The following is a 24,204-nucleotide window of genomic DNA, read 5'->3' on the forward strand; positions in this document are numbered from 1 at the left end:
AATGAATCAATTCCTAAATGCCTAAATCATCATAATGTTGGTTTTAATGTGAGCTGTGAAAGTCAGACTGAACACATCTGGAAACATTGAAGATTTTATGTAGCACCAACAAGCTACACTTACACCTTTGTTACAAGCAGAGGAACCTTCTTTGCCATGTAGCTTGCAGTCATGTGTTTCATGTTCTTCTTTCTCATGAGCCCTCCTAAAAAGAAACTCTACACAAAAATAAAGTATGAACCATGAGGAAGTGAAAGTTACCGCATTTTTAAGATACGTTTATGCTGATGTGATCAATTTCCTCCTTAAAAAGGGATATTCAAAACCACTAGATCCATCCAGAAAATGAGACTTGGGAACAAATGTTTATGCACACATTTCATAGTTTCATTAAGGAATAAGCACACCACAATGTCCCTCCCATTAGCATCACTAATGTATCAGCAATATTTCCGTTTACATTCACTAGTTCCTTAGGCCTTCAGTCTCCTGCTCCAAATGGTGGTGCTAAAACATAAACATGAATTGTGTTTGAAATGGTAGACTCCAACATGTGTGCATACATTTATAAACCATGAACATACACTATTTTCCCATGTCCTTTAAAACAAATGGACCTTTATCTGCACTAAAATATTTGCAAATGGTCTCTTGAATGTAACACTACACCAAACCCCAAACCTAAACTTAACCTTAAATCTAACCCTAAACCTAATAATTCAGTACTCATTTATATTCAACTTAGAGTTCAGTTGCATTTAATATACATTCAGTCAAAGCTTAGTTCAGCAGTTAAGTTTGTAAAACAATGCTACAGTTCATGGCAAGAAGGAAGAAGGCAAGAATCTCACAAACTTTCACTTTTGTTTCACTGTACAGATTGGCATTGACAGAAAAGCAAGCACACTCCCCCTTTTGCCAGTGAATTGGCACCTTTAATTAATGTATCACCCTTCAGTCTTCAATTTCAGTCAGGCATGGTGCCTAAATTCTGACATGGTATGTCATTTAACAGAATTTCAAATGCTGATGTCTATTAAATATCAAACCATATAATTGTTGTGATGATGAATATGTATCTCTAACATATTTACGAAACCTGCCAATTAGTAGGTGAAGTTAATCAATTGTGTTTGAGTTAAAAGAGCTATCTCAGGAAAAGTTCCCCACCCTTAGTCTAACTGCGAACATAATGAATACATTTCTGTATTTTCACTTGTAATAAAAGCAGTTGGTTTTTAATTAGTAAATGTCTAAATTACACATCTTACAAAATAAAAGTTCATATTCAGAAACAAAGTGCAATTGCTCAAGTACTTTCCACCCTGCTTATATCTATTGTTGCATTTAGGTTTTAAAGATCACTCAGTGGTAGAATGAAACAGTGCATGTTGTTCACTTCCTCATTCTAATGGAACACGGTTACAGCTTACTGTGTTAGTCTTGTTTCAGATCTTGAATTATTGAGGAAGTAGGAATCAAAAGGACCAATGAATAGAACTTGTTGGACACACACAGATATACAGTCCGCAAAGACAAACACATCCGATTTTCTCAGTTGGTAAGGTTTTATTTGTTTGGTTTTTTTTATTCATACTTTTTTTTAAAGAAATTGCAACTTCCAAACTGTAAATTACAACCTTGGCAGGAATTAATAGATATTTTGTCTAGGTTTTAAGTATGTATAATAGACAAAAAGATTCATTTGATTGGCAAAACAAATACAAATGTTTTACATAATTCCCTTTTATAGCAAAGGATCTGTAAGTCTGCTATCATGGTGAAGATGTGGTTGATTGGTCTTTTCCTGATGACTTTAACACATACAAATGCGGACTATTCTGCCCTGCAAGCAGTTCTGTCACAAAAAGGACTGCAAAAAGGTAAGACACTTTTTTTGCACACACTGGTAAAGGTTTAAACTGTCAAATGGAGGAATTCCAGAGTGGTTTTGTTTTGGTTTATTCTACTGTTTGATATGGTGACTTTTTTGTTATTTGTATATTTATTCAATTAAATAAGAATTAAGTAGGAAACATCTAAATAGTTGATGGGGTTTTAAGTTACTAAGTTAGTTAATTATATTTCAATTAAGTTTTTACCTTTAAAGTTAAAAGTTTAGAGTTAAAAAAACTAGTAAAAGAATAACACCATGTTTGTCTCAGTGTGGCTCCACAAATTGACAACATAAATGAATATTTTTAATAATATGCTGCAACAATTCATTTGTTGATTTTATTACATAATAATATCATATAAACAGCATATAATATTTACAGGACAGGTGTTCATTCATTGTAAGATCTTTGCCCTTAGCCCTTTAAGTTGCAGTTTTTCTGGCACCTGGTAAGTTCTGTGGCTTCTATTTTGAGATGACTGCTTTCTGCTCTGAGAAACAGAAATTGAGGTAGTGAAACTGAGAACCTTTAGCCTCAAGCACAGTACAGGTTCACTTAAATACACTTGTGATTGTCAAGACTGTGGGACTGTGCCCGGAATGAACCATTACAAAAAATATTTCCCTCAAACCACCTGAATAGGGCGACAATGCATGTGGCATTTAACCCCTTAAAAAGCCTATGGCCCACCGGCAGACTGAAAGTGTTATTACAAACTTCTGTTACCAAAGAATAGCCCCACCAGTTTGTACAGAAGTCCCTGTATTTACTGAGTAATATGCCTTAGTGTGTAAGCCTTGGATTGTTAAGGGGTCAATGGAACATTATGTAGCAATTGTACCTAATAATTAAAAGCTCCAAATTCATTTTGATGGTACACAGACTTGTAATAGAAAACAGGTGTCTCTCTGCCCATGCCATTTTAGTTCCAGAATGCTGCATTGTAACTTTGGTAAAGCATGCATGAGGCCGCTCTTGAGAAATACATAACGTTAAGTAACCCAAGTCATTTTTGTGTAAAATCCTGAAATCACTTTAACACTGTCGATTGACAACAACAAAAAAAGATGAGACTGGCTGGTTTTATGTGTCTTGGAGAAAGCACATGCACACACCCTCCCAGCACTGGTAGCAAGTTGTGAAAAGGGGAGTTCAAGCTATTGGGTGGGAACTGGATATGAACAAAATTGATGTGAAATTGTGAATACAAAACAGTGTGTAGAAGTCTAAGTGGGCAGGCACCCAAATTGTTCAAGAACTGCATTATTATGAAAGATTTGTTCCTGCATTTCCCTTCTCTCTTCTTCTTCAACATGCTCATGTGGGGCTCACATGGGTAGGACATGGGCTAGGTGGGATCCAGGTGGGGGGGAGTGGGTTTGTACATGTGTTGTTGCTGGTACCCTAACGGTTTCTCAAATGGGCTTTACTGTTACAGCCCACCGTAATCTCACATGGGTCCCATCTAAGCCCATGTTAAACCCCCTCTGGTCCAATCACTGACCCTGATGGGCATCCATATGTGGGGCCAACATGGAACCCACGGACATTTTCTGGTTCCCAGTTGGGCTAACCATCTAGGCCTCACATGGGCATGTTATCTGGGTTTCTGTTTTTCTGTCTTCTAAACTCTCCCTCATGTCCCTGGCTATGTGTTTCTGTATGTTTAGGTCTCCTGAGTCCACACTAACTCTTCCCATATTTATTTATAATAGTTATTATATTATGTATTGGTGGCATTCCCCAGTACATAAGATAAAATGTCAAATCCTATATAAGGGTGGAGCTATCTTCAAACAAGAAGCATCCCATGTAAAGACCACCAAAAACAAAGACATAAAAATCATCAGTCCTACAAATAAAACAATCCTGCTAGCTTTCATCAGGGTGTGTTTCTGAATGTGTTTGTTCTTAATCAATTATTATAATATGGTTTAAATACACATTATGTTTATTATTTCAATTGTCCCACTTTAAAATATATTTTTTGAAAAGTAAGACAGCATAAAGGACTGTTATAAACTATATGTCCAAACAATATGTCCTTTTAAAGAATGCATTCAATTACTAGTTGCACCCATTGATGACACAGATGTGCAAATGCACACACACAGTTTGTATAGTCCCTGTAAACATGTATTACCAATAGAATAGGACTCTTTTGAAACATATAACATTCACAGCCTATTTCTGTAAGAGCAACAACATTTTTTCACATTATAGAAAATGCATTTTCTCTTTTGGTTTGCTTAGGATATAATGTGGTATTTTGTGTGGATTTAATCTTTGCCTTCATATCTTAACATATATCAGAGGTCAGAAATGAACAAAAATGTTATTCTTCATGTGTAATATTTATCTGTAGTTTTCTTCTTAAACCAGTTCTTTGGTATTGATTCAACCTTTGTTGTCTTGGATGCTTTGTGATGTTTGTTTGCCATTGTTTTCCATGGATCCTCATAATTCCAGCTTGTACATGCAAACTGTTTTCCTTCCTGCAATTTGAGAATTTGAATTTTGCAAAAGTAATGCAAGGCTGCCACTCTTGGTGTTCTCTCTTCCATTTTTTAACACCTGAATGAACTAATCTGCCACTTATTGTTCATGCATTAAATATAGTGTGCTGGAGCAGGGGAAACACTGCACCCTATCGTGTTTCCCCCTTCAGGAATGCATTTTGACATCAGTTCTCTGAAGACGTAAAGCAGTCAAATTGCCCCTTGCTGTTTGAGGTTAATGGGCAGGTTGGACTTGTTTATTGTATATTAATATGACCATGACCAACTATAAACAGTTGTTCTGTGAAAATACACCAAGCATGGCATTCTCTGGTTTGACTTAACTCAATTTTAGAAAAAAATGTCTCTGTATTACTTATATATAGGGGTGATTTGGCCTATTTCAGATCCAATTACTGAGGACATATTTATTTTACTCTGGAAGAGCAGAATGTTTACTGCCCCAAAATATGTCGCATCAGATAAGCTTCTTTCTTACACATAAGTTTAAAAGAATGTGAGCCAGAACTCTTTTGGCTCCATCTTGTGTCCAAATGTTGAGATTACACTGTGTATATATTCAGACATCTAGAGTAAAAGAAAACTGTATCCAGTAAATAAAGTTATATAAGCATGAATGCATGCCACATACAAGCACCGACATGAATCATTCACAGTGTGTTGAAATGTGTGCGATTGTGTTACTTAGTTTTTCCCATATGTGTGCAGTTACTCACTGGTTGACTGACTGGCTGCAGAATGAGTTAAGCAGTATTGTGCTCCCAAAAGTCAGTGGGGGTGTGAATATCGGAATTGGAACAGTGAGCTATGTCCTCCATGAGTAAGTACTCAGGTCAATGTATATTAACGTAATGTCTCCAGAATTCAGAAATGTATCTACACAAAAACAGTACTATGAAAAACAGTCCTGCAGGATTTTATCAGTTTAGTGAAACAGGTTCAATTTAGCCATTTTAATGCCACACCACACTTTCAACCAGTATTTTAACAAACCTAGTATTATGTTCTTGTTTGTTTTTAACTGAAATCTCACATGAATCTTATTCAGTTTAAAAAACCTTATCTAGTGAGCATGTAAACACAGCAATCACAGTTGTCTAAAAGTGTCATTATGATAACTCCTCAGCATGACCATTAAGCGATGTGACTTGCCAGAACCGTCAGTTGCCTTTTCAGAGGGAACTGGTGTGTCTCTGGAAGTAAGCGGACTCTCTATTGCCATCAGTGGAAGCTGGAACACAAACTTTGGAATCATGTAAGCAAAGACATTCACACACATTGTATTCTGTTACACTGTATTGTACTGTATGTCTGTGCAGTTTCAGCACCCATGGATGGTGTTCTGTCATTTGTCCTGCCAATTATCATTTATTGGAGATGTATAAGGAGAGCATACATACAGTATGACTTTCATTTGAACCTATGATGTAGTGTGTAGATAAAACTTCTCCATTCCACACAATGCAAAACCAGCCTTTATTGAATGTCATTTTTGAGTTCTTAAGAAAACCCACATACACTGCACTTTTCCCCCTTGACAAAAGGAATTTCTACACAGAATTTGAACCATTGTGTTAGAGGTGCACTCTTAGCAGAAATGTATATTATGTATATCAGTATATATAATTGTACATTTCTACCGAGAGTATATATAGCTATTATATAACACATCTTGTCTCCCTTGCATGCAGACATGACAGTGGTTGGTTTGAAATGGCTGTGTATACAGTCACCCTTAAGACACTGTTGCAGCTGGGGATGGATGATGAACGGCTCTCCATTTCCGCACCTGTTTGTTCGGCCGATGTGGGAGGTGTGCAAGCAAATTTTCATGGAGGTGGCAGGTAAGCTCATAAGAAACGTATTTAACCTAAAATGACAAGCAAAGACTGTAGATCATATTTCTGGCCAGGCGATGAAAATTTCACCATTTGCTTATTTTATAGCTCAAATGCTCAAAGCTTTTAATATACATTTTACTGTGTTACAGTGAGTTCTTCAGTAATGATTCAAAACCTATTAGTCTTTTAGCTAATTTGATCTGATGTCCAGGTGCCTACAGCCAAGGCCCTTGCAGATCATAGTTTATAATGTCTCTGCAAAACTGCAGTGAGGTAAAGGTGAAATACAAAGAAATACAAATTCACCCATAAACCTGCTTGAAACAAATCTGTGGGTGAGGAAAGCCTATTTGTGTTTTCATTGAGCTTATTATGAATTTTTTAATTATTATATCTTATTTACTCTTAGTTTGTACTTTTCATTTGCTCAACAGTTCACTTGTGCTATACAAAGTCATTTTGTCTTTACTTTCCTCAGTTTTATCTTCCAACCGTTTGTAGAGATGTTCAGTGGCCGCATCACAAACGAGATTCGTGCACAAGTAGGTAACTTCTCCAAAAGAAAGTTGTTGTTTTTTCCTTTACGGAAAGAACACAAGACTTAGACATGTAGTTTTCGACCGATTCACATGTGGAATATGGTCACAAGATAAAACGATCAGGTGAAAGTATGCATTATCACGTGATCTATCTATCTATCTATCTATCTATCTATCTATCTTGATGCGTAAGGAATAGTATCAATAATGCAATTACATGTTTTCCTCTTCTAGATCTGTCCTGCGTTCAAGAACGGAATTGAAGGTCTAGAGAGACACCTAGCTGCAATGTCAGGTATTGCAACTACAATATAAAATGGCATGACAGAGCAGTACTCCTAGAGAGAGGCTCTCCTACAAAGTTTAGTTCCAAACACGACTTAACACGTCTACCTCCAATGTTTATATGTTATTGGCATCTTTAATTAGGTAGATAATCTGTGCTGGATTAATGCTGTAATTAAACTCTGCAGGGGAAGTAGCTCGCCAGGAGTGGGGTTCGGCACCATCAATGAACTTTTACTGGAATAGCATTGTGTGGGACCATTTTTTCTTACTAGATATGAAGAAACATGCATAGGGTTGTTTCCAGTTAGAGTCTATGAGACAGTAATCAGTTAGCTAATATAATAAAATTAATAATAACAATAAAGGGGAGAGCAACTCCCTTTACTGGTATGCAAGCAGCCATAAAATGTTGATGCTACTTGTGTGGTTTATACCAGGTTATTTATTAATAATGATTTTGTCTTTTATTTTACAGTTGCCTTAAAGGTGGATCCATATGTATATATAAACATTTCTTTGACAGATTCACCACTGGTGGAATACAATGGACTTGGACTGAATGTAACGGTATGATTTTCCAGTAGTCCAATTGAAGTAAACAGTGCATTACAAGATCTTAGCAGAACAATAAAAATGACAATTTACTGTATGTGTGTATGCACTAAATGTCCAAAGGTATATATGTGTGTGTATATCTTTGCTGTCTCCTTTGCTTTGTTATAACAGGGTGAGTTTTACAGCATCAACTCTCCCTCAGAGCCACCGTTTTCTCCAGACTCTTTTGAGTTGACATGGCAAGACAACTACATGATGTCACTGGGTGCATCTGAGTTTTGCGTGAACTCAGCAGCATATGCCTATCATAGAGCTGGAGCGTTGCAAATACGCATCAGAGACGACATGGTGAGGCTGTGGTCTGGGGGATAATCTAAATTACACTGCCCCACCGAAACAAATCTGACCTGAAAATCATCTTTCAGTTATTCTTTTCTGTTCTATATCTGGGATGTGATATGCTGATACTCATGCTATTCAGTGACTGATTAAGGTAGATAAATTAAGTTATATGTTTATATATTTATTTATATTTGAATATATCACAGGGTGTTCTATATCACAGTCTCTTTAAATATCATGAACAAACACATTATATGTTTTACAGTACATATTTGGACAGTATTTCACAAAATTGCAAAATTGTGTTTCATGAAATATATAAAAAATAATTATAATTATACAGAAAGCATTGATTTTTTGTTTTTGTTTGTTTGGGTGTCTGTTTTGTGGCATCCATAAGTGCTACATAAATAAAACTAAATAATGCAGCTAGTTAGTGAGCTACAGAAATGTTTAGTGACATACTCCAATAAAAACATTATTCTGCTTAAATATAATTTGTAGATCCCCAAGGCCTCTCCCTTCCACTTGAACACAAGCCAGCTTGGCCCACTGATTCCTCAGGTTTGTGTTTATAATCAGACTGGCTTACATCAGAACTTACATAATCTAAAGCTAATTTAGCTTTTCATCAGCTTCTTTAAATGCAATTGTCTAATAAACATTTGGGGTTTTTGTTGTTGTTTGTTGTTCTTGATTTCTCCTGCAGCTCCCCAAGAAGTATCCAGACATGCCCATGGAGCTGCTGCTGTATACCAGAGAGGCTCCAATGATTTTCTTTAATAAAACCCTGATCAGTGTCCAGTTGTTGGCCTCAGCCAAAGCCTTTGCCATGAAGTCTGATACTGTTGCAATACCTCTCTTCAGACTCGACATTGTGAGTGTTTCAACCTCATTTTCATGTTAGGGTTCTTCATAAAACTAATTTCTCTGCATAAACATTTACATATACAGCCTTACCTTATAGACACTTCTTCTTCTATCCTGTCTTCATTGTTGTTTGTTCCATATTTCCAGTATTTCTAAAGTGCATAATGATGCAAGCACATAATTCGAAGACTCTTTTGTCGTGTCTGTGTTGGGCCTATTAACAAAAATTAACTATTAATTAAAATTATTATCAGTATCATCTTGCTCTTGAGCTTGTATGACTAAAAGTATTTTTATACTGCAATTTAAAATATACAATATCAGTGTATACTGAATGTAAACTGCATGTCTAAAACAATTAGCATGTTTCCAATCATTGTAACTGATCTACTGTGTATTCTTCAAAGGAAAGCTCTTTCATTGCCAAAGCTTACATTGACAAGGAGCTGGTGAAGGGATTTTTGCAAATGAAAAGGTAGGTGGTCACTGCCAGTGTCTATATTTGATCTGTTTTATCTTATGTAACATGTTAGACTAAAAATGCAAATAAATTACCACTTTTACTCTTAATTTTCTCGAATGCCTGAAGTTTGACTGTGAAACTTGGAGCAACTGAGATTGGCATTTTCTCAGTAAGCATTCAGAAACACATGAATAAAAATTTATTTAATGGTAAAATGATAATACTACTTAATGTCTGTTATTATAACTGATTGTGTTTTTTTCTCTAGATCACCCCAATTGAGAGAGCACTAAAGATGGCAATGAACACATTTGTACTTCCAAAGGTGAACGGTAAGAGTTCAACAGCAGTTCTACATTCAGTTGAAAAAAAAAAAACAGTAAAAAAGTAACAAAACTTAAACTTAAATAGCTGATTATTGTTTTATCAGTCTTTGCTGTGCTAGTACGTCTCATTAATAAAGCATTATAATCTGATTCTGAAATCACATAAATGCTCTCTGCTTTTAGGCCAGCTAAAAGATGGCATTCAGCTGCCCTTTGTGAAGGGTTTCAGCCCCAAAAACTCAGTGATGACCATTGAAAATGTGAGTAAAATAAGGTGGTGTGCAATAAACACATACTTTAGGAACTTTGTCCTATTTATTTAAGAAAAGATCATTGTACTGTGACAATCACTGATATCAGGATCTAATTGTCTTTGAAGCTGCTGTAATGTCAAACAAATAAAAATAAATTCTAAGAGACAGCAAGGCAAAACTTAGCTTTTAATAATAATAATAATAATAATAATAATAATAATAATAATGTATTTAAGCAAGATTCATAATATTTATACAAGCAACCTGCACATCCCTGCAATAACCATGAAAACACAGTTATTCAATACAGTTTCCAAGCTAAATACATAAAATATCTGCATCACAATAAATATGAGTAGTAAAGAGAGGCTGTCAAACATGCCATTTATTTATTTATTTTACCATATCAAAATGATAATATTAAAAATATATTTATTTACATGGCATTTATCTTATATTCCTAAAGCTTCTGTACATAAAGTATTTAAAAAAACAAACAGAACAGAATCCCAAAACCTCTGTGGAGGAATAAAACAAAATTGGAACTTTTTGGGTCTATGGATCAGCAATATGTCTGGAGGAGGATGAGCAAAGCACACGCTGAAAAGAACCTACAGTGAAGCATGGCGGTGACTGAAGCTTGGGTGTTATTGGACCTTGCAACAGGACAATGACCATTTTCAACTGGAATTTTAGTATACAGATTAAAATGCATTCACTTTGATAAACTGCAAAATAGAATTGTTGAAGAAAAAATCTCTTAAGATACACTACATATATGTTGTAATGCTGCATGTGAATTCTCTTTACTCTTTACAGGGGTTTGTGGCAGTCGCGATGGACATTAGTGGCCCCAGTGACAGCAGGCAATGACCTGCAGATGCAGTTTGTGAATTACAAACTCATAAACATGTATTTTTATAATAATGAAAGATTTCTTCTAAGATAATGATGCTTAAAGATTTAAATTTGCACTAAATATGGATGATTGTTGTAGCACTAAATAGTGAATGTTATAAGTTGCGCTCTTGTGGTCAATAAGTTCATCAAATTGAGTAGATTTAGGATTTTTTATTCAATGTCATGTATTCTTTAAAAAGCAGGGTGTTTTATCTTTTGTTTAGATTAATTTTTTGTTGTTTTTACACAAAACTAATGTACAGCTACTTAATCTTGACAGACATTTTACGTTTCTAACTACGAAACCATTATTTCATTAGAATAGGTTAAAGTGTAATAAAAATGACAAAATGATTTTAAAAAGATGCTGTTTTGATATTGCTGCTTTGTTTTTTCACTAAAATGACTCTTTTTTCATTAAAATGTCTTTATTGGACATAATAATGTGCACAATGTGCCCAGTTCTTTAATAAATACCTAAATAAATACCCCCCCCCCCAAACAAATAGATGATAAAATTATGTTACAACAGGTACAACAGGTGATAGGTACGCAAGTTGGTATAATGTTAAATAAATAAATAATGAGAATAATGTAAAGGGGTTTTACAAGAGAGATTTGCATGTAATACCCACTATTGTAAGATCAAAATTTTAAACACCAAAAATTGCTATCAAGAGACAGGGATCAATGTCACAATTATTTTTTTTTTATTAATTCCTTTGAATTTAGGATTAATCATGTGATTGAGATCATCATGAGCTGATAAAAAACTATCTATTAAGAAATCTATTTCAGGGCTTGCATCCAGACTGTCTTACTTCACATAAATGCAAAACAAGAAAAAAAAAATCAATACTAATTTTAAAAATTGCTGTTCCCACCAGACCTCAAACACAACTCCAATCTCCAGTTCCCACAATGATCTAACTCTGGAAGTGACTCTGTAAAGTTTGTTGGTGAAACTGTTTTCACATTTTTAAGACTACTGGGTTTGAAGTAAATGTTCTGACAGTGATGGATAAATGTGAACACAACAAAGCAGAAATGGAAAAGGTCTGTCATAAAATTGCTTTCAGTTGGCACCTGGCATCTAGCTTGGAGTTGTGAATCCAGAATAATCATTTACAAATTTGCTCAATAGTCCTGTCAAACAAAAGGAGCAACCCAGGACACCCTTAATGGGTTTCCCAAATAAGATAATATTTTGAATAACAATTATTAATAGGCACTGAGGTACTGAGGTACAAACTAAAGCAGGAAGCAAAATTTCCACTGAAACCAAATATATCTAGAATATTATGTTTGGCATACATAACTCCAGTTGTTTAGCAAGTATTTTGTAATTTCCCCGATGTGTCTTGGTAGGTATCTGGCATCCTCTGGGGGCTAAAGTTTATAAGGTTTAGAATAGTAAGCTACACACATACACTTAAAAAATCTTGAGAAAGCTTGAAAGATATATGAAAAAACATCTCAACAACTAAAATAACAAGTGGTTTCTCCAAATTCAACACAAAAAGACACTTTTTATGATGAATTATTCAAGCCCCTGAATAGAATTCCTTATAAAAACACACATTTGCAAATCAGGTGGCAAATCACAGGCTTCATTAGTTGCATCCGGTGTGCTTGAGATAAAACACATCAAAACATCTAAGCTACCTTGATGTGTCAGAAAGAGGAAGTTCTCATTGGCTGCTACCAGATTTCTGAGGAAGTAGGTGTTAAAAACCCTCTAGTGACTGCAAAGGATCTGCAGCAAGATTTGGTGGCAGCAGGTACTGATTTTCAGTTTGCACAGTAAGGCACATACTTATCGCTGGTTAAGTGGTGAGGTCTCCATGCCTTGTAAGCACAAGAAAACTTGTCCTTAATTTGTTCAAACCAAATAAATAAGCCACAGAAGCTTTGTGATTCTGTTCTGTGGAGTGATGAAACAAATGGCTCTTTTCAGCCCTATTGATCAGCAATATGTCTGAAGGAGGAAGAATGAAGCATTTGCTGAAAAGAACACCCTGCCTACAGTGAAACATGGTGATGACTCTGCAATAGTGTGCAGTGTGTGGAGCTTGGGCATCATTGGATCTTCCAAAAGAATAATTATCCCAAGCATACCTCAAAGGCTTGGTTTTAGAATAAGTCTGACTATGCATCACATTTGCAGCAGGTCATAACAGTAAAAAGGTGCTCTACTAAAATGCTTGTCATGAAGGGGTTGAATAATTCTGAAATGGCAGTAGTTATTAAAATTGGCATGCTGTGTTAAATTCGGAAAAAGCACTTGTTATATTAGTCGTGTTGAGCTATTTAAATTGTTCTTGTTTGATTGGTTTATTGCAAACAGTTAAAAGTTTGTAAAGTTTGCCAATAAACTAACTTGAATGAGGTTTGAATCATTTAGCTTGCAGCTGTATTTATATAAATATAAAATATCTTATATGTGCATACATATGTACAGATATAGGTGTGTTTGTATATATAATCTGATATATATATATCAGATTTCCGTATGCAATGTTGCATCATTCCCATTAACCAGTTCTTTTACCATTGAAGAGTAGTATGCACTACGCTGCACACGCACACTTTGTCAAATTGATTAGTCTACTACATACATTTTTTTGTCTTTGACCCATTTGGTCACAACCACAACATTTTTTACAATTCTTTCAAATCTGTACAATTGCAAATTTTAAGCTGTATTCTGACAAAAACATACCTAACACAAAGGTGTTTTTATATATGATTTCTTTTGTAGAAGAATTTGTGGAAACCTGCGTATACAACAAATATGTTTATGTACAAATGTATAGTAGAAATCCATGCACACATTGACAGTAATCTTACAGACTTACTAACTATCTTTCCATATCCAAAATAGATATTTTGATGGGCTCTTTCCCTGTCTTGTTTGATGTGACATTTGTAAAAAGAAAAAAAAAATACATTGAACTCATTTTGAAGCTGTAACTCAAGTCAAGCTTGGTACAACGTTAGTAAACAAATAAAATATCCAGCTAGAATAGCCCCACCAGTTTGTACAGAAGTCCCTGTAGTTACTGAGAACTACACTTTAGTGTGTAATAATGTTTCTGCATTAAGGGGTTGAACCAAAAGCCAAAATTCAATCATTTAAATGTAAACATTCAAAGTGGCTTGGTGTGAAAAGCTTTATTGTACAGAAACTTACCAACTTGTATTTCCTCACAGTGGTGGTTATAGGAACCAGGGGTCACAATGTCTACAGTGCAAATGTAGCTTAGGCCTTATTTTTTTTTGACTAAAATCACCAGTTAACATACTTGTATCTTTTAAATGTGTGCATATAATGTTGATGATGGTAAAATCTGAAAAAAAACATAATCATAAGTATTCATAACCATTTTGTGTAAGAATTGGGTTGTGCATAAATTTTGAAAAATCATCTGAAAATGTTTACCTGCTGTCTTGTTTAGTCTTTACTACAAGCTGTTGTAAATATGGTCTTCTTATGCCTTCATACTGAGCCAAGTGTGTGTGTGGAACATAATCGGTTATACTTTTATTGATTTAGTTATACGTTTTATGAATCACTGGGGTTGTGAGGAATTTAGTGTACATACTAGTACAGAATAATATAAACACATAAGTGCATGTGCCACCTGTTGTTCTCCTACATTTAAAATTAAATAGTGATATTAGAAACAAATGAAATAAAGAACCATGCACTATATAGCTACAGTTACACCATTACATTACAGTGTAATGACATTCATGCTCAAAGGCCAAGTTTGATAATGCTCAGCAGTTTGGTCATCTAATAACTAGTTTTAAAATACCTGCAGTTTTACTACAATACACCATCTGAAGGCATGAGACATAGTTGTATTCTACCATGTGATCTATATTCAGCTTTTCTAAGTAAGTGTCAGAAATGAGCAAGCTCTGATAATTTCTTTAGGCAGTAATCAGAAGAGGGGAACAGCTGAAGCGCCTCAGAGTTCAGAAAAAAGGAAACTGGCTTGTGGTAAATTGTGTTCAAAATAAAAAAGATCAGTCATTTTTCTTGTCCCGTGTCATTTTGATCATAGTTTCAGGTGAGCGGTATAAGAAGATAAGTTTCTCAAACAGTTGTTCCTCCAGCTCCATCTCACCAGTCTCCCGGACAACAAAGATGTCAGTGCAGAGTTTCAGCACCCGGTCCACATTGGGTAGCTCTTCAAACATGATGGAGCGAGATATTCCGTTAAAGAACTCTCGTACAAACTTACCAATCACCAGCACCACTGACATATACAGGCCCACGATGCTGCACAACAAAACACCAAAATTAGAGGCAGATAAATTTTTCGACTGGCAACGTTTATCATTTATCATTAGCTAAAGCACTGAAATGACATCTGAAGGGCAAATGCAGTGATTTACTTGATTCATCAGCTTATTCATTACATATGTCCTTCAGCATATACTCCATTTTCACAGTTGATTTATTGACAAAGTAAACGGTAAATAATAGAAAGTCATCAGAAAGTCTTTGAAACGTGTTAAAGGAATAAATGTGACATTAATGAAAAAAACTTGCAGGTACAAGAAAAGAAGAACAGAAAGTGAAATCAGAAAGTGAACTGGACTCGCGAACAAACAAATATTCAACCAAAATGATTTTTATAATCATCCTAGACATAATATCAATTATGACTTACAATGAGCTGCATGCTTATGAGACATTTACTTGCACTAACTACTAATTGTATCATCTTGCAGGTGTGTAATATACAATATACAAAGTGTTACAAATATTGGAATGGCAAACAGGTAGCTAATAGGTGTTTTCTGTATGTTATGTGTGCCATGTTAGACACATTTTCCGAACACTTTTCACTTTTCAAAGCCCAGGGTTTCACCTGTAAAGACTGCTTGTTAAATGGATTTACCAACATTAAGATCAGAAAGTTGTCTATGGGAGAAGAGCAAGCCAGTCTGAATCTGAGGTAAGAGCTCTTGCACAAAGAACAGGGCATAACCAGTACAATTTAGAAAGGTTTTGTACCAACCAGACATTTGGCTATGTCAGCTAAAGAAAACAACAGCAGTTGATGACAACAACATTTGTGAGAGCTGTTACAAAAGAAATCCAAAACAGTCAGGAATATCACTAATAACTTTCACAGGGCAGGGGTGAAGTTATCACATTCCACAGAGCAGTAATACAGAGGCTACCATGAGATGCAGACCACTCATCAACAAAGTGCTCTGGACTGGTGAGATTAAGATAACAAAAAAATGTGTACAAAAAAAGCATCTGTGTAGTCTGGCTTGGCCTTGCATAGCTTCTTCCAAAAAACGGGTCACTTGAAATTATTGATGAACTCATGATGGAAAGAGGAGAATGAATTTTGACAGAATGAGCAGAGTGAATGCATCTATGTCAGGTCTACATGTTCTTTCACTTCTGCTCACCTACTAATGTAGTGGTAATTTACCTAAATGTATAACAAAACCAAAAGATTTGGCCTTTCAGAAGAAACTGTATGCATCTACTGATGGACAGGGTAGAGGGGGCTGATAAATTATGCAGCAACAGGTGGAATACAGTCTGGAATTATTTACAAAGTGCATCGATAGGAAAGGTGTAACTGCAACTGACAAGTGGTATAACGGAATCCATAAAGAATGGCCCTCCAAATTTAGGATGTGCATGAAACGCAGATTAATCACCAACATTTGACCATGACAGTGTGGAATAAAGTTGTTGTATTGTTGTTATTTTTTATAGTAATAATTTCCTAAATTTAGAGTTTAGAGTAAATTAGAGTTTCAGTGAAAACATTAAGCCATAAGGGACACGTGTGGCATGGGACACGGAGTGTCATAATGATGAACTCCACTATTAAGTTTTGATGTGTAACATAATGAAAAAAAAAATGGAACGCATAAGAAGCAATCGTTTCACTCATAACCCAAAATAATTTCATACGGAAAGCAAAAACCACTGTCTCACATTTGTCTCCCTTTTTCCATTTGCTGATCCAGTAAATGATCAGATTCATGACAAAAAAAAAAACAGATCCGATCCGAATTGTGAGTTTTGTGATCCATTATACCACTACCACTGACTGCACAATACAGATACTGCTACTGTGAAAAGCACAGAAAGTGTGAAGAGAAACCAAAAAAGCTTACTTACCCATATCCAGCAAGGAATCCCAGGCTGGATGGACTGACTTTATCATTGAAGACTATAATCTCAATGTTCTGGCATCTCGTTGAAGGAAAGCCCGGAGTGCATTCCTTCACCACCCACCACTGACGCCCTTGGACCTCTGCACTCCCATTGGCTTGTTGCAGTTTAATGGACAGTGGACGGAAGAAGGCTAAGTGAGCGTCGTCCGGGCGATTGGAATGCTCTGTGAATCAGTTTATACCGGTTAAACCAAATACTACGGTCATATCAGTATTGCTCTATTTTTTAGAAAATTAATTACTTGCCGACAAAGAGTCGATGTGCCATTTTAGCCTCTGGTCCAGAAGGTCCTCTAATAAATTTGGGAAGCAGTTTGTGAATGATCCTGCACAAAGACATAATCACAGAAATCACAAATTGGAAGACATACTAATGCATTATCCTCGATTTATAATGCAGTCAGGTCAAACTAAAAGGCATAATGTACATTTCATGTACATTCCTCTGCTACAGAGGATATGATTAAAAGAGACATAAAAATACATAAGAAAGTGTGTGGAAATGTTTACACTGCGTTGCTACGTGTGCCTCGAAGCATCTGTACCAGACTGTCTTTCAGCTCTTTGTCCTCATACTTCACTGTGTGTTCACCAGCTGTCTCTGCATTCATCACCAGGGAAGCATTTCTGTCCAGAACAGAAAAAATATTACAAAAATCACAAAAAAAACAGTTTCTTAAGAAACTGCAAGATCAACATAAAAGAAGGAGTTTCTCAGAGTAGCAAGCATTATTATAACCAGTACTCAAGACAACCCCCCCCACACACACACACACAAAAAAAGTACAAAAATCACTTAAGATGTCTACTGTCGATATTCTCATTCCATTACATGTAAGATTTGCACACTAAGTATTAATGTATGTCTGTATCAGCAGATACTGCAAATACTAAATCAGCAGAAAATGCTGAATTAGATATTACAGGGAAAAAACAAATCCAATCTTGATCTAAACCGCATCTTCCAATCTTGATCTGAACAGCATACACCTACACTGATGTCATGTTGTTAGACAGTTGTTTCTTCCTGTTGGGTAGTGTTGAAGCAGTTCTTAAGTCCAAAAAAGTAGTTTTAAAGCTTAGTTTTGAAAGAAGAAATGTGTATTTTGAATTATAAACACTGGAACCCACAGTGAAATGGATAGGCTGAACCAATTATTTTTAAGACCATTTAGTGTTTATTAAAAAATCTTAAGGATTATCATAAGAATCAACTTTTATACAGCTAAAATGTTTTTAATATGAGCAACATAAATAATACCATAATAATGATATAAGTGGCAATGCTAGCTAGATTTTCTAAGCCAATGTAATGACACATTGCTGCTAGTAGTGTGGCTAATGTTACAGTGATGAGTGTTGCCTAATATTTTCATTGGTCCTTATTTACCCAAAATTTTTAACAGTAATACATTTCTTCTTATATATTACTTGTACAGTTTTCACAAAGAATTTGACATTCAACAATGTTTTCTTATTTGAGGTTTGTACAACTTACGAGCACAATTGGATCTATCATTATAGGTTGAAAAAAACATCATGAATCTGATGTTAACTTTTCTCAAGAACAAATTTCTTACAGTAACTTCTTAGGAAGATATTGGTGAATGAGGTCCAATCTTCTGAAGAAAACAAGAACTATTATATTGAGCTCCAACACTTTTTCTAGCATTACACACAGTAAGTAACACATGCCTTTTCACTTGAGGAATGAATATGGCTGTTTTAACATCTGTGTTTTGTGTTGGTCTAAAGAGGAGGCATACAGAAGCAGAGACACTGTACAACTCGCCAAAGTCTTCTTTAAGCAAAGAAATGGAAGCAGCCAAACAGTTGCTCTGGTAAACTAAATTGTGTGACATGATATTCACAAAGCAAAACTGCAAAGCACCATCAGAAAAGATCTGCAGAGAAAACCATTGGTGTTAACCAGGCCAACCTGTTCGGCGGGCAAAAAATAAATATTGCTGACCCATCACATTCTGCCCGTCACTTGTTTCAGCTGCGCACTTCAGACAGGTTAAAAAGTTAAAGAAAGTTAAAACAACTAGACTGCAGAAATGTTTGTTCCTCCCACACCATCACACTAACAATAACACTAGCAAATTATATACAGCTAAAATGGTCATTGAGATTTTGGAAATAAACAGCCATAGCTGAGGCTCGGTACTCCAAAATTCAACTACATCGAAAGACAGCAGTGGCACATTGAGTTGAAATGTGTACAATGTCAACTAAGTAAATACATTGAGAGATATGTACATAAAACACACCAGGCAATCTCTAACTTTGCAACTATAAAACACCCCACAACAATCAAAACAGCAATCTTAAACCACGTTTAGAGAAAACATTCAAATCTGTCTGCTTGGATATACAGACAAAGAACAATTTGGCCCACATTTTGCTAAGTTCTGTGTTTGTATGTATAGGTATAATGCAAATGAAGTGTATCAGGATCTGTATTAGTGTTAGTTTACTGCTGCATAGCTGCAATGGAATAGGGTCTATACTAAAAGTGCTTTTTAAATACATTACCGATGGTTTCAAAATTAAGAATAGTAATGAGAAAATACACACTTAATCTGGTGTCTATGTCTTACTCAACTTCATTCAACTATATTCAAATTCTCCAACAGACTGTACCCATATGTCCTGTATATGCTATATGTGGTGGGAGCCCTTGTCAAAGAAATATTAAGCTGGAATCATACAGTATTAAATAAAAGCACACTTCTCGAAACCTTCAGAGGGACTATTATATATAATGTGTTACCAATGGATATCCTTTTAGAATGCATTATCTGTTCAAACAATGTATTCGTATTTGGTTACAACCATACTGTTTGTGTGTGTGTGTGTGTGTGTGTGTGTGTGTGTGTGTGTGTGTGCGTGTGTGCGTGTACCTCAGTAAGGTCCAGCGCAATGTGATATAAATGTGTGAAGAATTGCTGAGTTCCTGGATCATAGCTTCTCGGCTGGCTGGACTGATACTCCATAGCAAACTGGCATCACTTTTAACCTTTGCTATCACTATATCTTCTGCCATGTAATTTACAATGAATTGCATTGCAGACTGGTGGAAGAACAGAGACACGTGAGAGATCAAACAAAGGAACAGCATACATATCATCATACATAGCAACAATATGTCCTTGATGCTTAGCTCAATGGTTCAGCATTCAAACTAGACAATAGACAAACAACTCTCTAGAGAAAGCTATATATATTGCTTTGTTTGTTTATTCATTAGGTTTCTTATTGCCAGCTGGCTCTTATCCGGTGGTGGTTGGTTTACCGGGTGGGTGGCATAAACGTTAGTCATCTTGTGGTATGCAGATTCGGAATAAGGCACTAGATTCTGTTCCTGGGCACTCATGGTGAACAAAGGCTGGAAAATATGAAAATGCATATACACATAGGAAAGGGAGAGAGAGAAAGATGAGCAAGGTCTTCAGTAATGCCCCTTTAAAACAACATTAGCTAAAAGACATCCAAGACTTCTAATTACAAACCTCGTATCCTGCTATGCTAAGCTGAATGGAAACATCTAGTGGTTGATTGGTTACTCCAGCAACTGACTTGACCAGTGACATGAAGAGCAGAGGAAACCACACAATGCAGATGAGAGCGAAAATGATAAAGCCACCCATGCCATACTTCACTACTATCTTCTTTTTCTGTCCTGGAGTGTGAGGGTATTTCTACATACAATGATAAAAAAGAGAGTAAATCTTTTTCATCCACTTAGAAATAAGTGTGTCTGCTGTAGACATAAAGACGAAAACCATCTACTTGCAAGCCACCCGTCAGATCTTTTCATATGACCGTCATATGAACATATGATCAATTGTTTTAAAATTTCTTTAGCATTATTGTTAAGTTGATTTACCTTCTCAGACTCCCTCCAGCACTTGAGAATGAAAATGTTGGCATAAATATCCTCTAGACAGATCCAGCTAGACAGGCTAAGAGTGGTATCTGTCCACACCCAGTCCATCACTGCCCGCAGCTCAGTGAGAAACGGGACCAACCGAAACCTGAGAGAAGGAGACAGGCACCAAGCCCAACAAAAAACAACAGATGAATGTACAAAAATAATGGGACACTTGCTCATGCATTGTTTCTTCCAAAATCAAGGGTATTAAAAAGTTTATTCTGCTTTTGTTGGAGTAACAGCACTGCTGTGAGGATTTAATTTTGATTCAGTGACAAGATTGTTAGAGAAGTCAGAATGATGGATGTTCAACACCTCACTTCTTCCCCAACTCCCCAACTCATCCTGATGATGAAGCACCATAATTCCAGAGAACACAGTTCCAGTGTTCACAATAGCAACAATATATAGATTTGATTTTATATAGTGATTTGTATAAATGGCACAGAGTGTATAAAGAACTTACCCCTGAAACAGAAACAGGTTGAGGTAGTTGTAGTTTTTAGTGAGGAAGTTGCCGAGGACGCGGTTGGGGTAGCCACATTTGATCTGATATGCTGACAGACCAAAGTAGATACACTTTACAAAGTACCATAGCTGTGCAACCTGGTTTCTGTTAAATCTCCTGCAAAAGAAAATCATAAGCTGGTAACCTGGTCACTTCATAGAACAAGATTTTAACCACATGCATACATACTTGTGGGATGGAATATGCAATCAAATGAATGGTGTTTCGGTTGTAATGGGAGGGGTTTTGGCTGTTGAATGGTGTACCAGGTGTAAACAGGGAGTGTTCATTTTAGCAAGATACACTTTTGTAACTTTATACACAGAATTCACAGAATACACAGAAATATAGAACATTAGCATATTTCATTAGCATATTAACATTAGCATTGTTTTGTGCACTGAATTGTTATAATCTCATAACCTAAATATTTGCAGAAAGTTACTACTGACCTTTCAGTGACCCCAGGCAGTATGAAAAACATCCAGAAGTGTATTCCAAACACCAAAACCACCTGAAACACACACTTTCCAAGCAGGGTTTTACGCAGGTAGAGTGCACGGTCCACTATCATGGTGCCAAACTGGATGAGGAGCATGACCAGGAAGGCCTCAGGGACTTGATCCTCTGATAAAGATTCGGTGATGTCAGCTGCAGCACTATGCTTCTGTATACATGAATGTAAGAAAGAATATACACAATGTGGTTTACAGAAAAACAGGAAAGTAAACACTATAAACATAACATTATATAGGAATGGATAGCCTTACCCCAAAAGCCCAGTATCCAAAGATAATAATGATAAAGTTTACAACATCTATCAAGAACATCAGAGCGTACACATCACACACAGGGCTGTACTCAGGATGGATGATGTCGTAAAAGAACTGTCTGATGGGTAAGTATATGTGTAGAGCACTGGAGAAAAAAGAGGTAGTTAAAAATGTTATAATAATATTTGTACTATTATAATATTGTTTACAGTATTTATGAAAACATTTTAGGGCTTAACAGAGTTCAGACAATTCCAAACAAAGATCTTTACTTAAGCACTACTTTTACATAAGCTCTTATATATATATATATACTGTATATTTAAATACAATAATCATGTTAATAAACAGTTAAGGTAACTGTATTTTTTGTCATTGTAATTGTGACCCTGTAGACTACTTGTGCAGTATAAACTTAAAACACACCTTTAAATGTAAAGCTTTGAACACATTATGACACATCTGCAACAAGGCTACCTGTCTAGGACATCAGACATGTTGCTAATATATCAGAAGCATAAAAATGTTTACATTTTATATTTTAAGCTTTAAACCCTCAATTTAACCCATCTTCATTTTTGTCATCTGCAGTTTCACCACCTTGACCATACTATATAGTTTTAGTTCACTTTTTGAACATAGATGCGTAGTACCACTGACACTTTCATGCCTCAAAGGAAAATCCAAAACTTTTCTCACACTTCTATGATAGCAGCCTTAGCTTCCAGCAGTCCCTCTCTGATTCGCTGTCTGATCTGCTCTTTCCTGGATAAAGAAACTTTGTGTTGCTGTTTCTTCTTCTTTGAGTGACGCTGCTTCACCTGCTTAGTATCTTAGGAAACCATGCAAAACAGATTAGTTCATACATGTACATATTAATTATACTGTTAAACCACAAATTAAAGAAGGGCTGGATTTGTAGATTTAGTATCAGTACAGTATATAAAAATGTGGCAAGGTGGTGCCCCAAACGCAACAGAACAAGTATTAACTACAATAAAAATCATTACATTCTGCCAAATGGGTACCATCTAACAACATGAGAAACTGTATACAATTTGGCACAACAATTTGTATACCATTTTGTTTTCCAAATCAGTTTTGAATGGCATCAAATCTGACATAACTTTACCTTATGAAAACATCTAATTCCATTCTTATGTTTAAGAGAAGGAAAGGAAGACATAAGAAATGTGTCAAAGACAAACATAAAATATAAGAAATCAAATAATATAAAAGTAAACAGGGTGGCCAAGAAAGGGAAGTTAAACAATCTATCAGTTTACAACATTCATCCAGATATTTTTGCAGTTTGCAACAAATTTCTAGTTAATGCCTTTTTATTTGTTGCTTTAAACATGTATTGATTATTGCCACTCTGTGTATCCATGAAGGTATTTTACAGATATAGAACATCAAATCAAAAATCTATTTCCAAAATATTTCCAAACTCATCTGCAGTACATTGTGTATACCTTGACAGAATTTGTAAATAATAGGGTATTCCCAAAATGAATTATAGTGATAAGACATTTGTCAACCACACTGACAAATGTCCAACATACTCTCTTCTCTGTACAGTGATTTTTATGCTTTGGAGTTCAGTTCAGGAGATCAGTCTTTCACATATCTGTGAAGGTATTTTGGCCCACTGTTCTTTGTAGAACTGCATTTATTCAGACCTTTGAGGGCCGACCACAAGTCAGGATTTTATGAAGGCCAGTCCAAAACCTACATTTTGTTCTTTTGAATCATGTAGTTGAAACTTGATATTTGATGTTGTCTTTCTGCATAACCCAATTGCAATGCACTTAAAATTACAGTTTGCTAACTGGACATTCTCCTGCAGGACTTTCTGATAGAAAGAAGCATTCATGGCAAATCAATTATGGCAAGTCGCCCAGTCCCTGAAGTAGTAAAGCACACTTTGACCATATGATGTTCCTATTGTGGGATGCTGTGTTAG

The 24,204-nt window shown here is 35.7% G+C and overlaps 2 protein-coding genes across 2 annotated transcripts in view; one reads left to right on the forward strand and one right to left on the reverse strand.

Annotated features, from left to right (window-relative positions):
- The first annotated feature begins 1,472 nt into the window (after positions 1-1,472).
- On the forward strand, positions 1,473-11,158 carry bpifcl (BPI fold containing family C, like). Its single transcript, XM_072682099.1, has 16 exons — positions 1,473-1,561; positions 1,754-1,883; positions 5,126-5,237; positions 5,544-5,672; positions 6,109-6,261; positions 6,737-6,800; positions 7,032-7,092; positions 7,561-7,652; positions 7,812-7,988; positions 8,487-8,546; positions 8,692-8,859; positions 9,260-9,327; positions 9,442-9,484; positions 9,584-9,647; positions 9,825-9,901; positions 10,715-11,158. Exons 2-16 carry the CDS (start codon positions 1,778-1,780, stop codon positions 10,766-10,768), a joined length of 1,428 nt encoding a protein of 475 aa, XP_072538200.1. The 5' UTR covers positions 1,473-1,561; positions 1,754-1,777; the 3' UTR covers positions 10,769-11,158.
- A 3,650-nt stretch (positions 11,159-14,808) lies between these two features.
- Positions 14,809-24,204, reverse strand: part of LOC140557817 (piezo-type mechanosensitive ion channel component 2) — a 41,643-nt gene continuing 32,247 nt past the window's right edge. The window contains exons 43-54 of the mRNA XM_072682611.1: positions 22,938-23,070; positions 22,236-22,383; positions 21,918-22,132; positions 21,424-21,582; positions 20,913-21,060; positions 20,536-20,724; positions 20,319-20,411; positions 19,927-20,096; positions 17,531-17,647; positions 17,267-17,346; positions 16,965-17,184; positions 14,809-15,086 (exon numbers count right to left, since the gene is read on the reverse strand). Of these exons, the coding sequence (XP_072538712.1) occupies positions 14,831-15,086; positions 16,965-17,184; positions 17,267-17,346; positions 17,531-17,647; positions 19,927-20,096; positions 20,319-20,411; positions 20,536-20,724; positions 20,913-21,060; positions 21,424-21,582; positions 21,918-22,132; positions 22,236-22,383; positions 22,938-23,070 (1,928 nt within the window). The 3' untranslated portion in view covers positions 14,809-14,830. The remainder of the gene's footprint in view (positions 15,087-16,964; positions 17,185-17,266; positions 17,347-17,530; positions 17,648-19,926; positions 20,097-20,318; positions 20,412-20,535; positions 20,725-20,912; positions 21,061-21,423; positions 21,583-21,917; positions 22,133-22,235; positions 22,384-22,937; positions 23,071-24,204) is intronic.

The sequence above is a fragment of the Salminus brasiliensis genome, chromosome 6, assembly GCF_030463535.1.
Source record: "Salminus brasiliensis chromosome 6, fSalBra1.hap2, whole genome shotgun sequence".
NCBI lineage: Eukaryota > Metazoa > Chordata > Actinopteri > Characiformes > Bryconidae > Salminus > Salminus brasiliensis.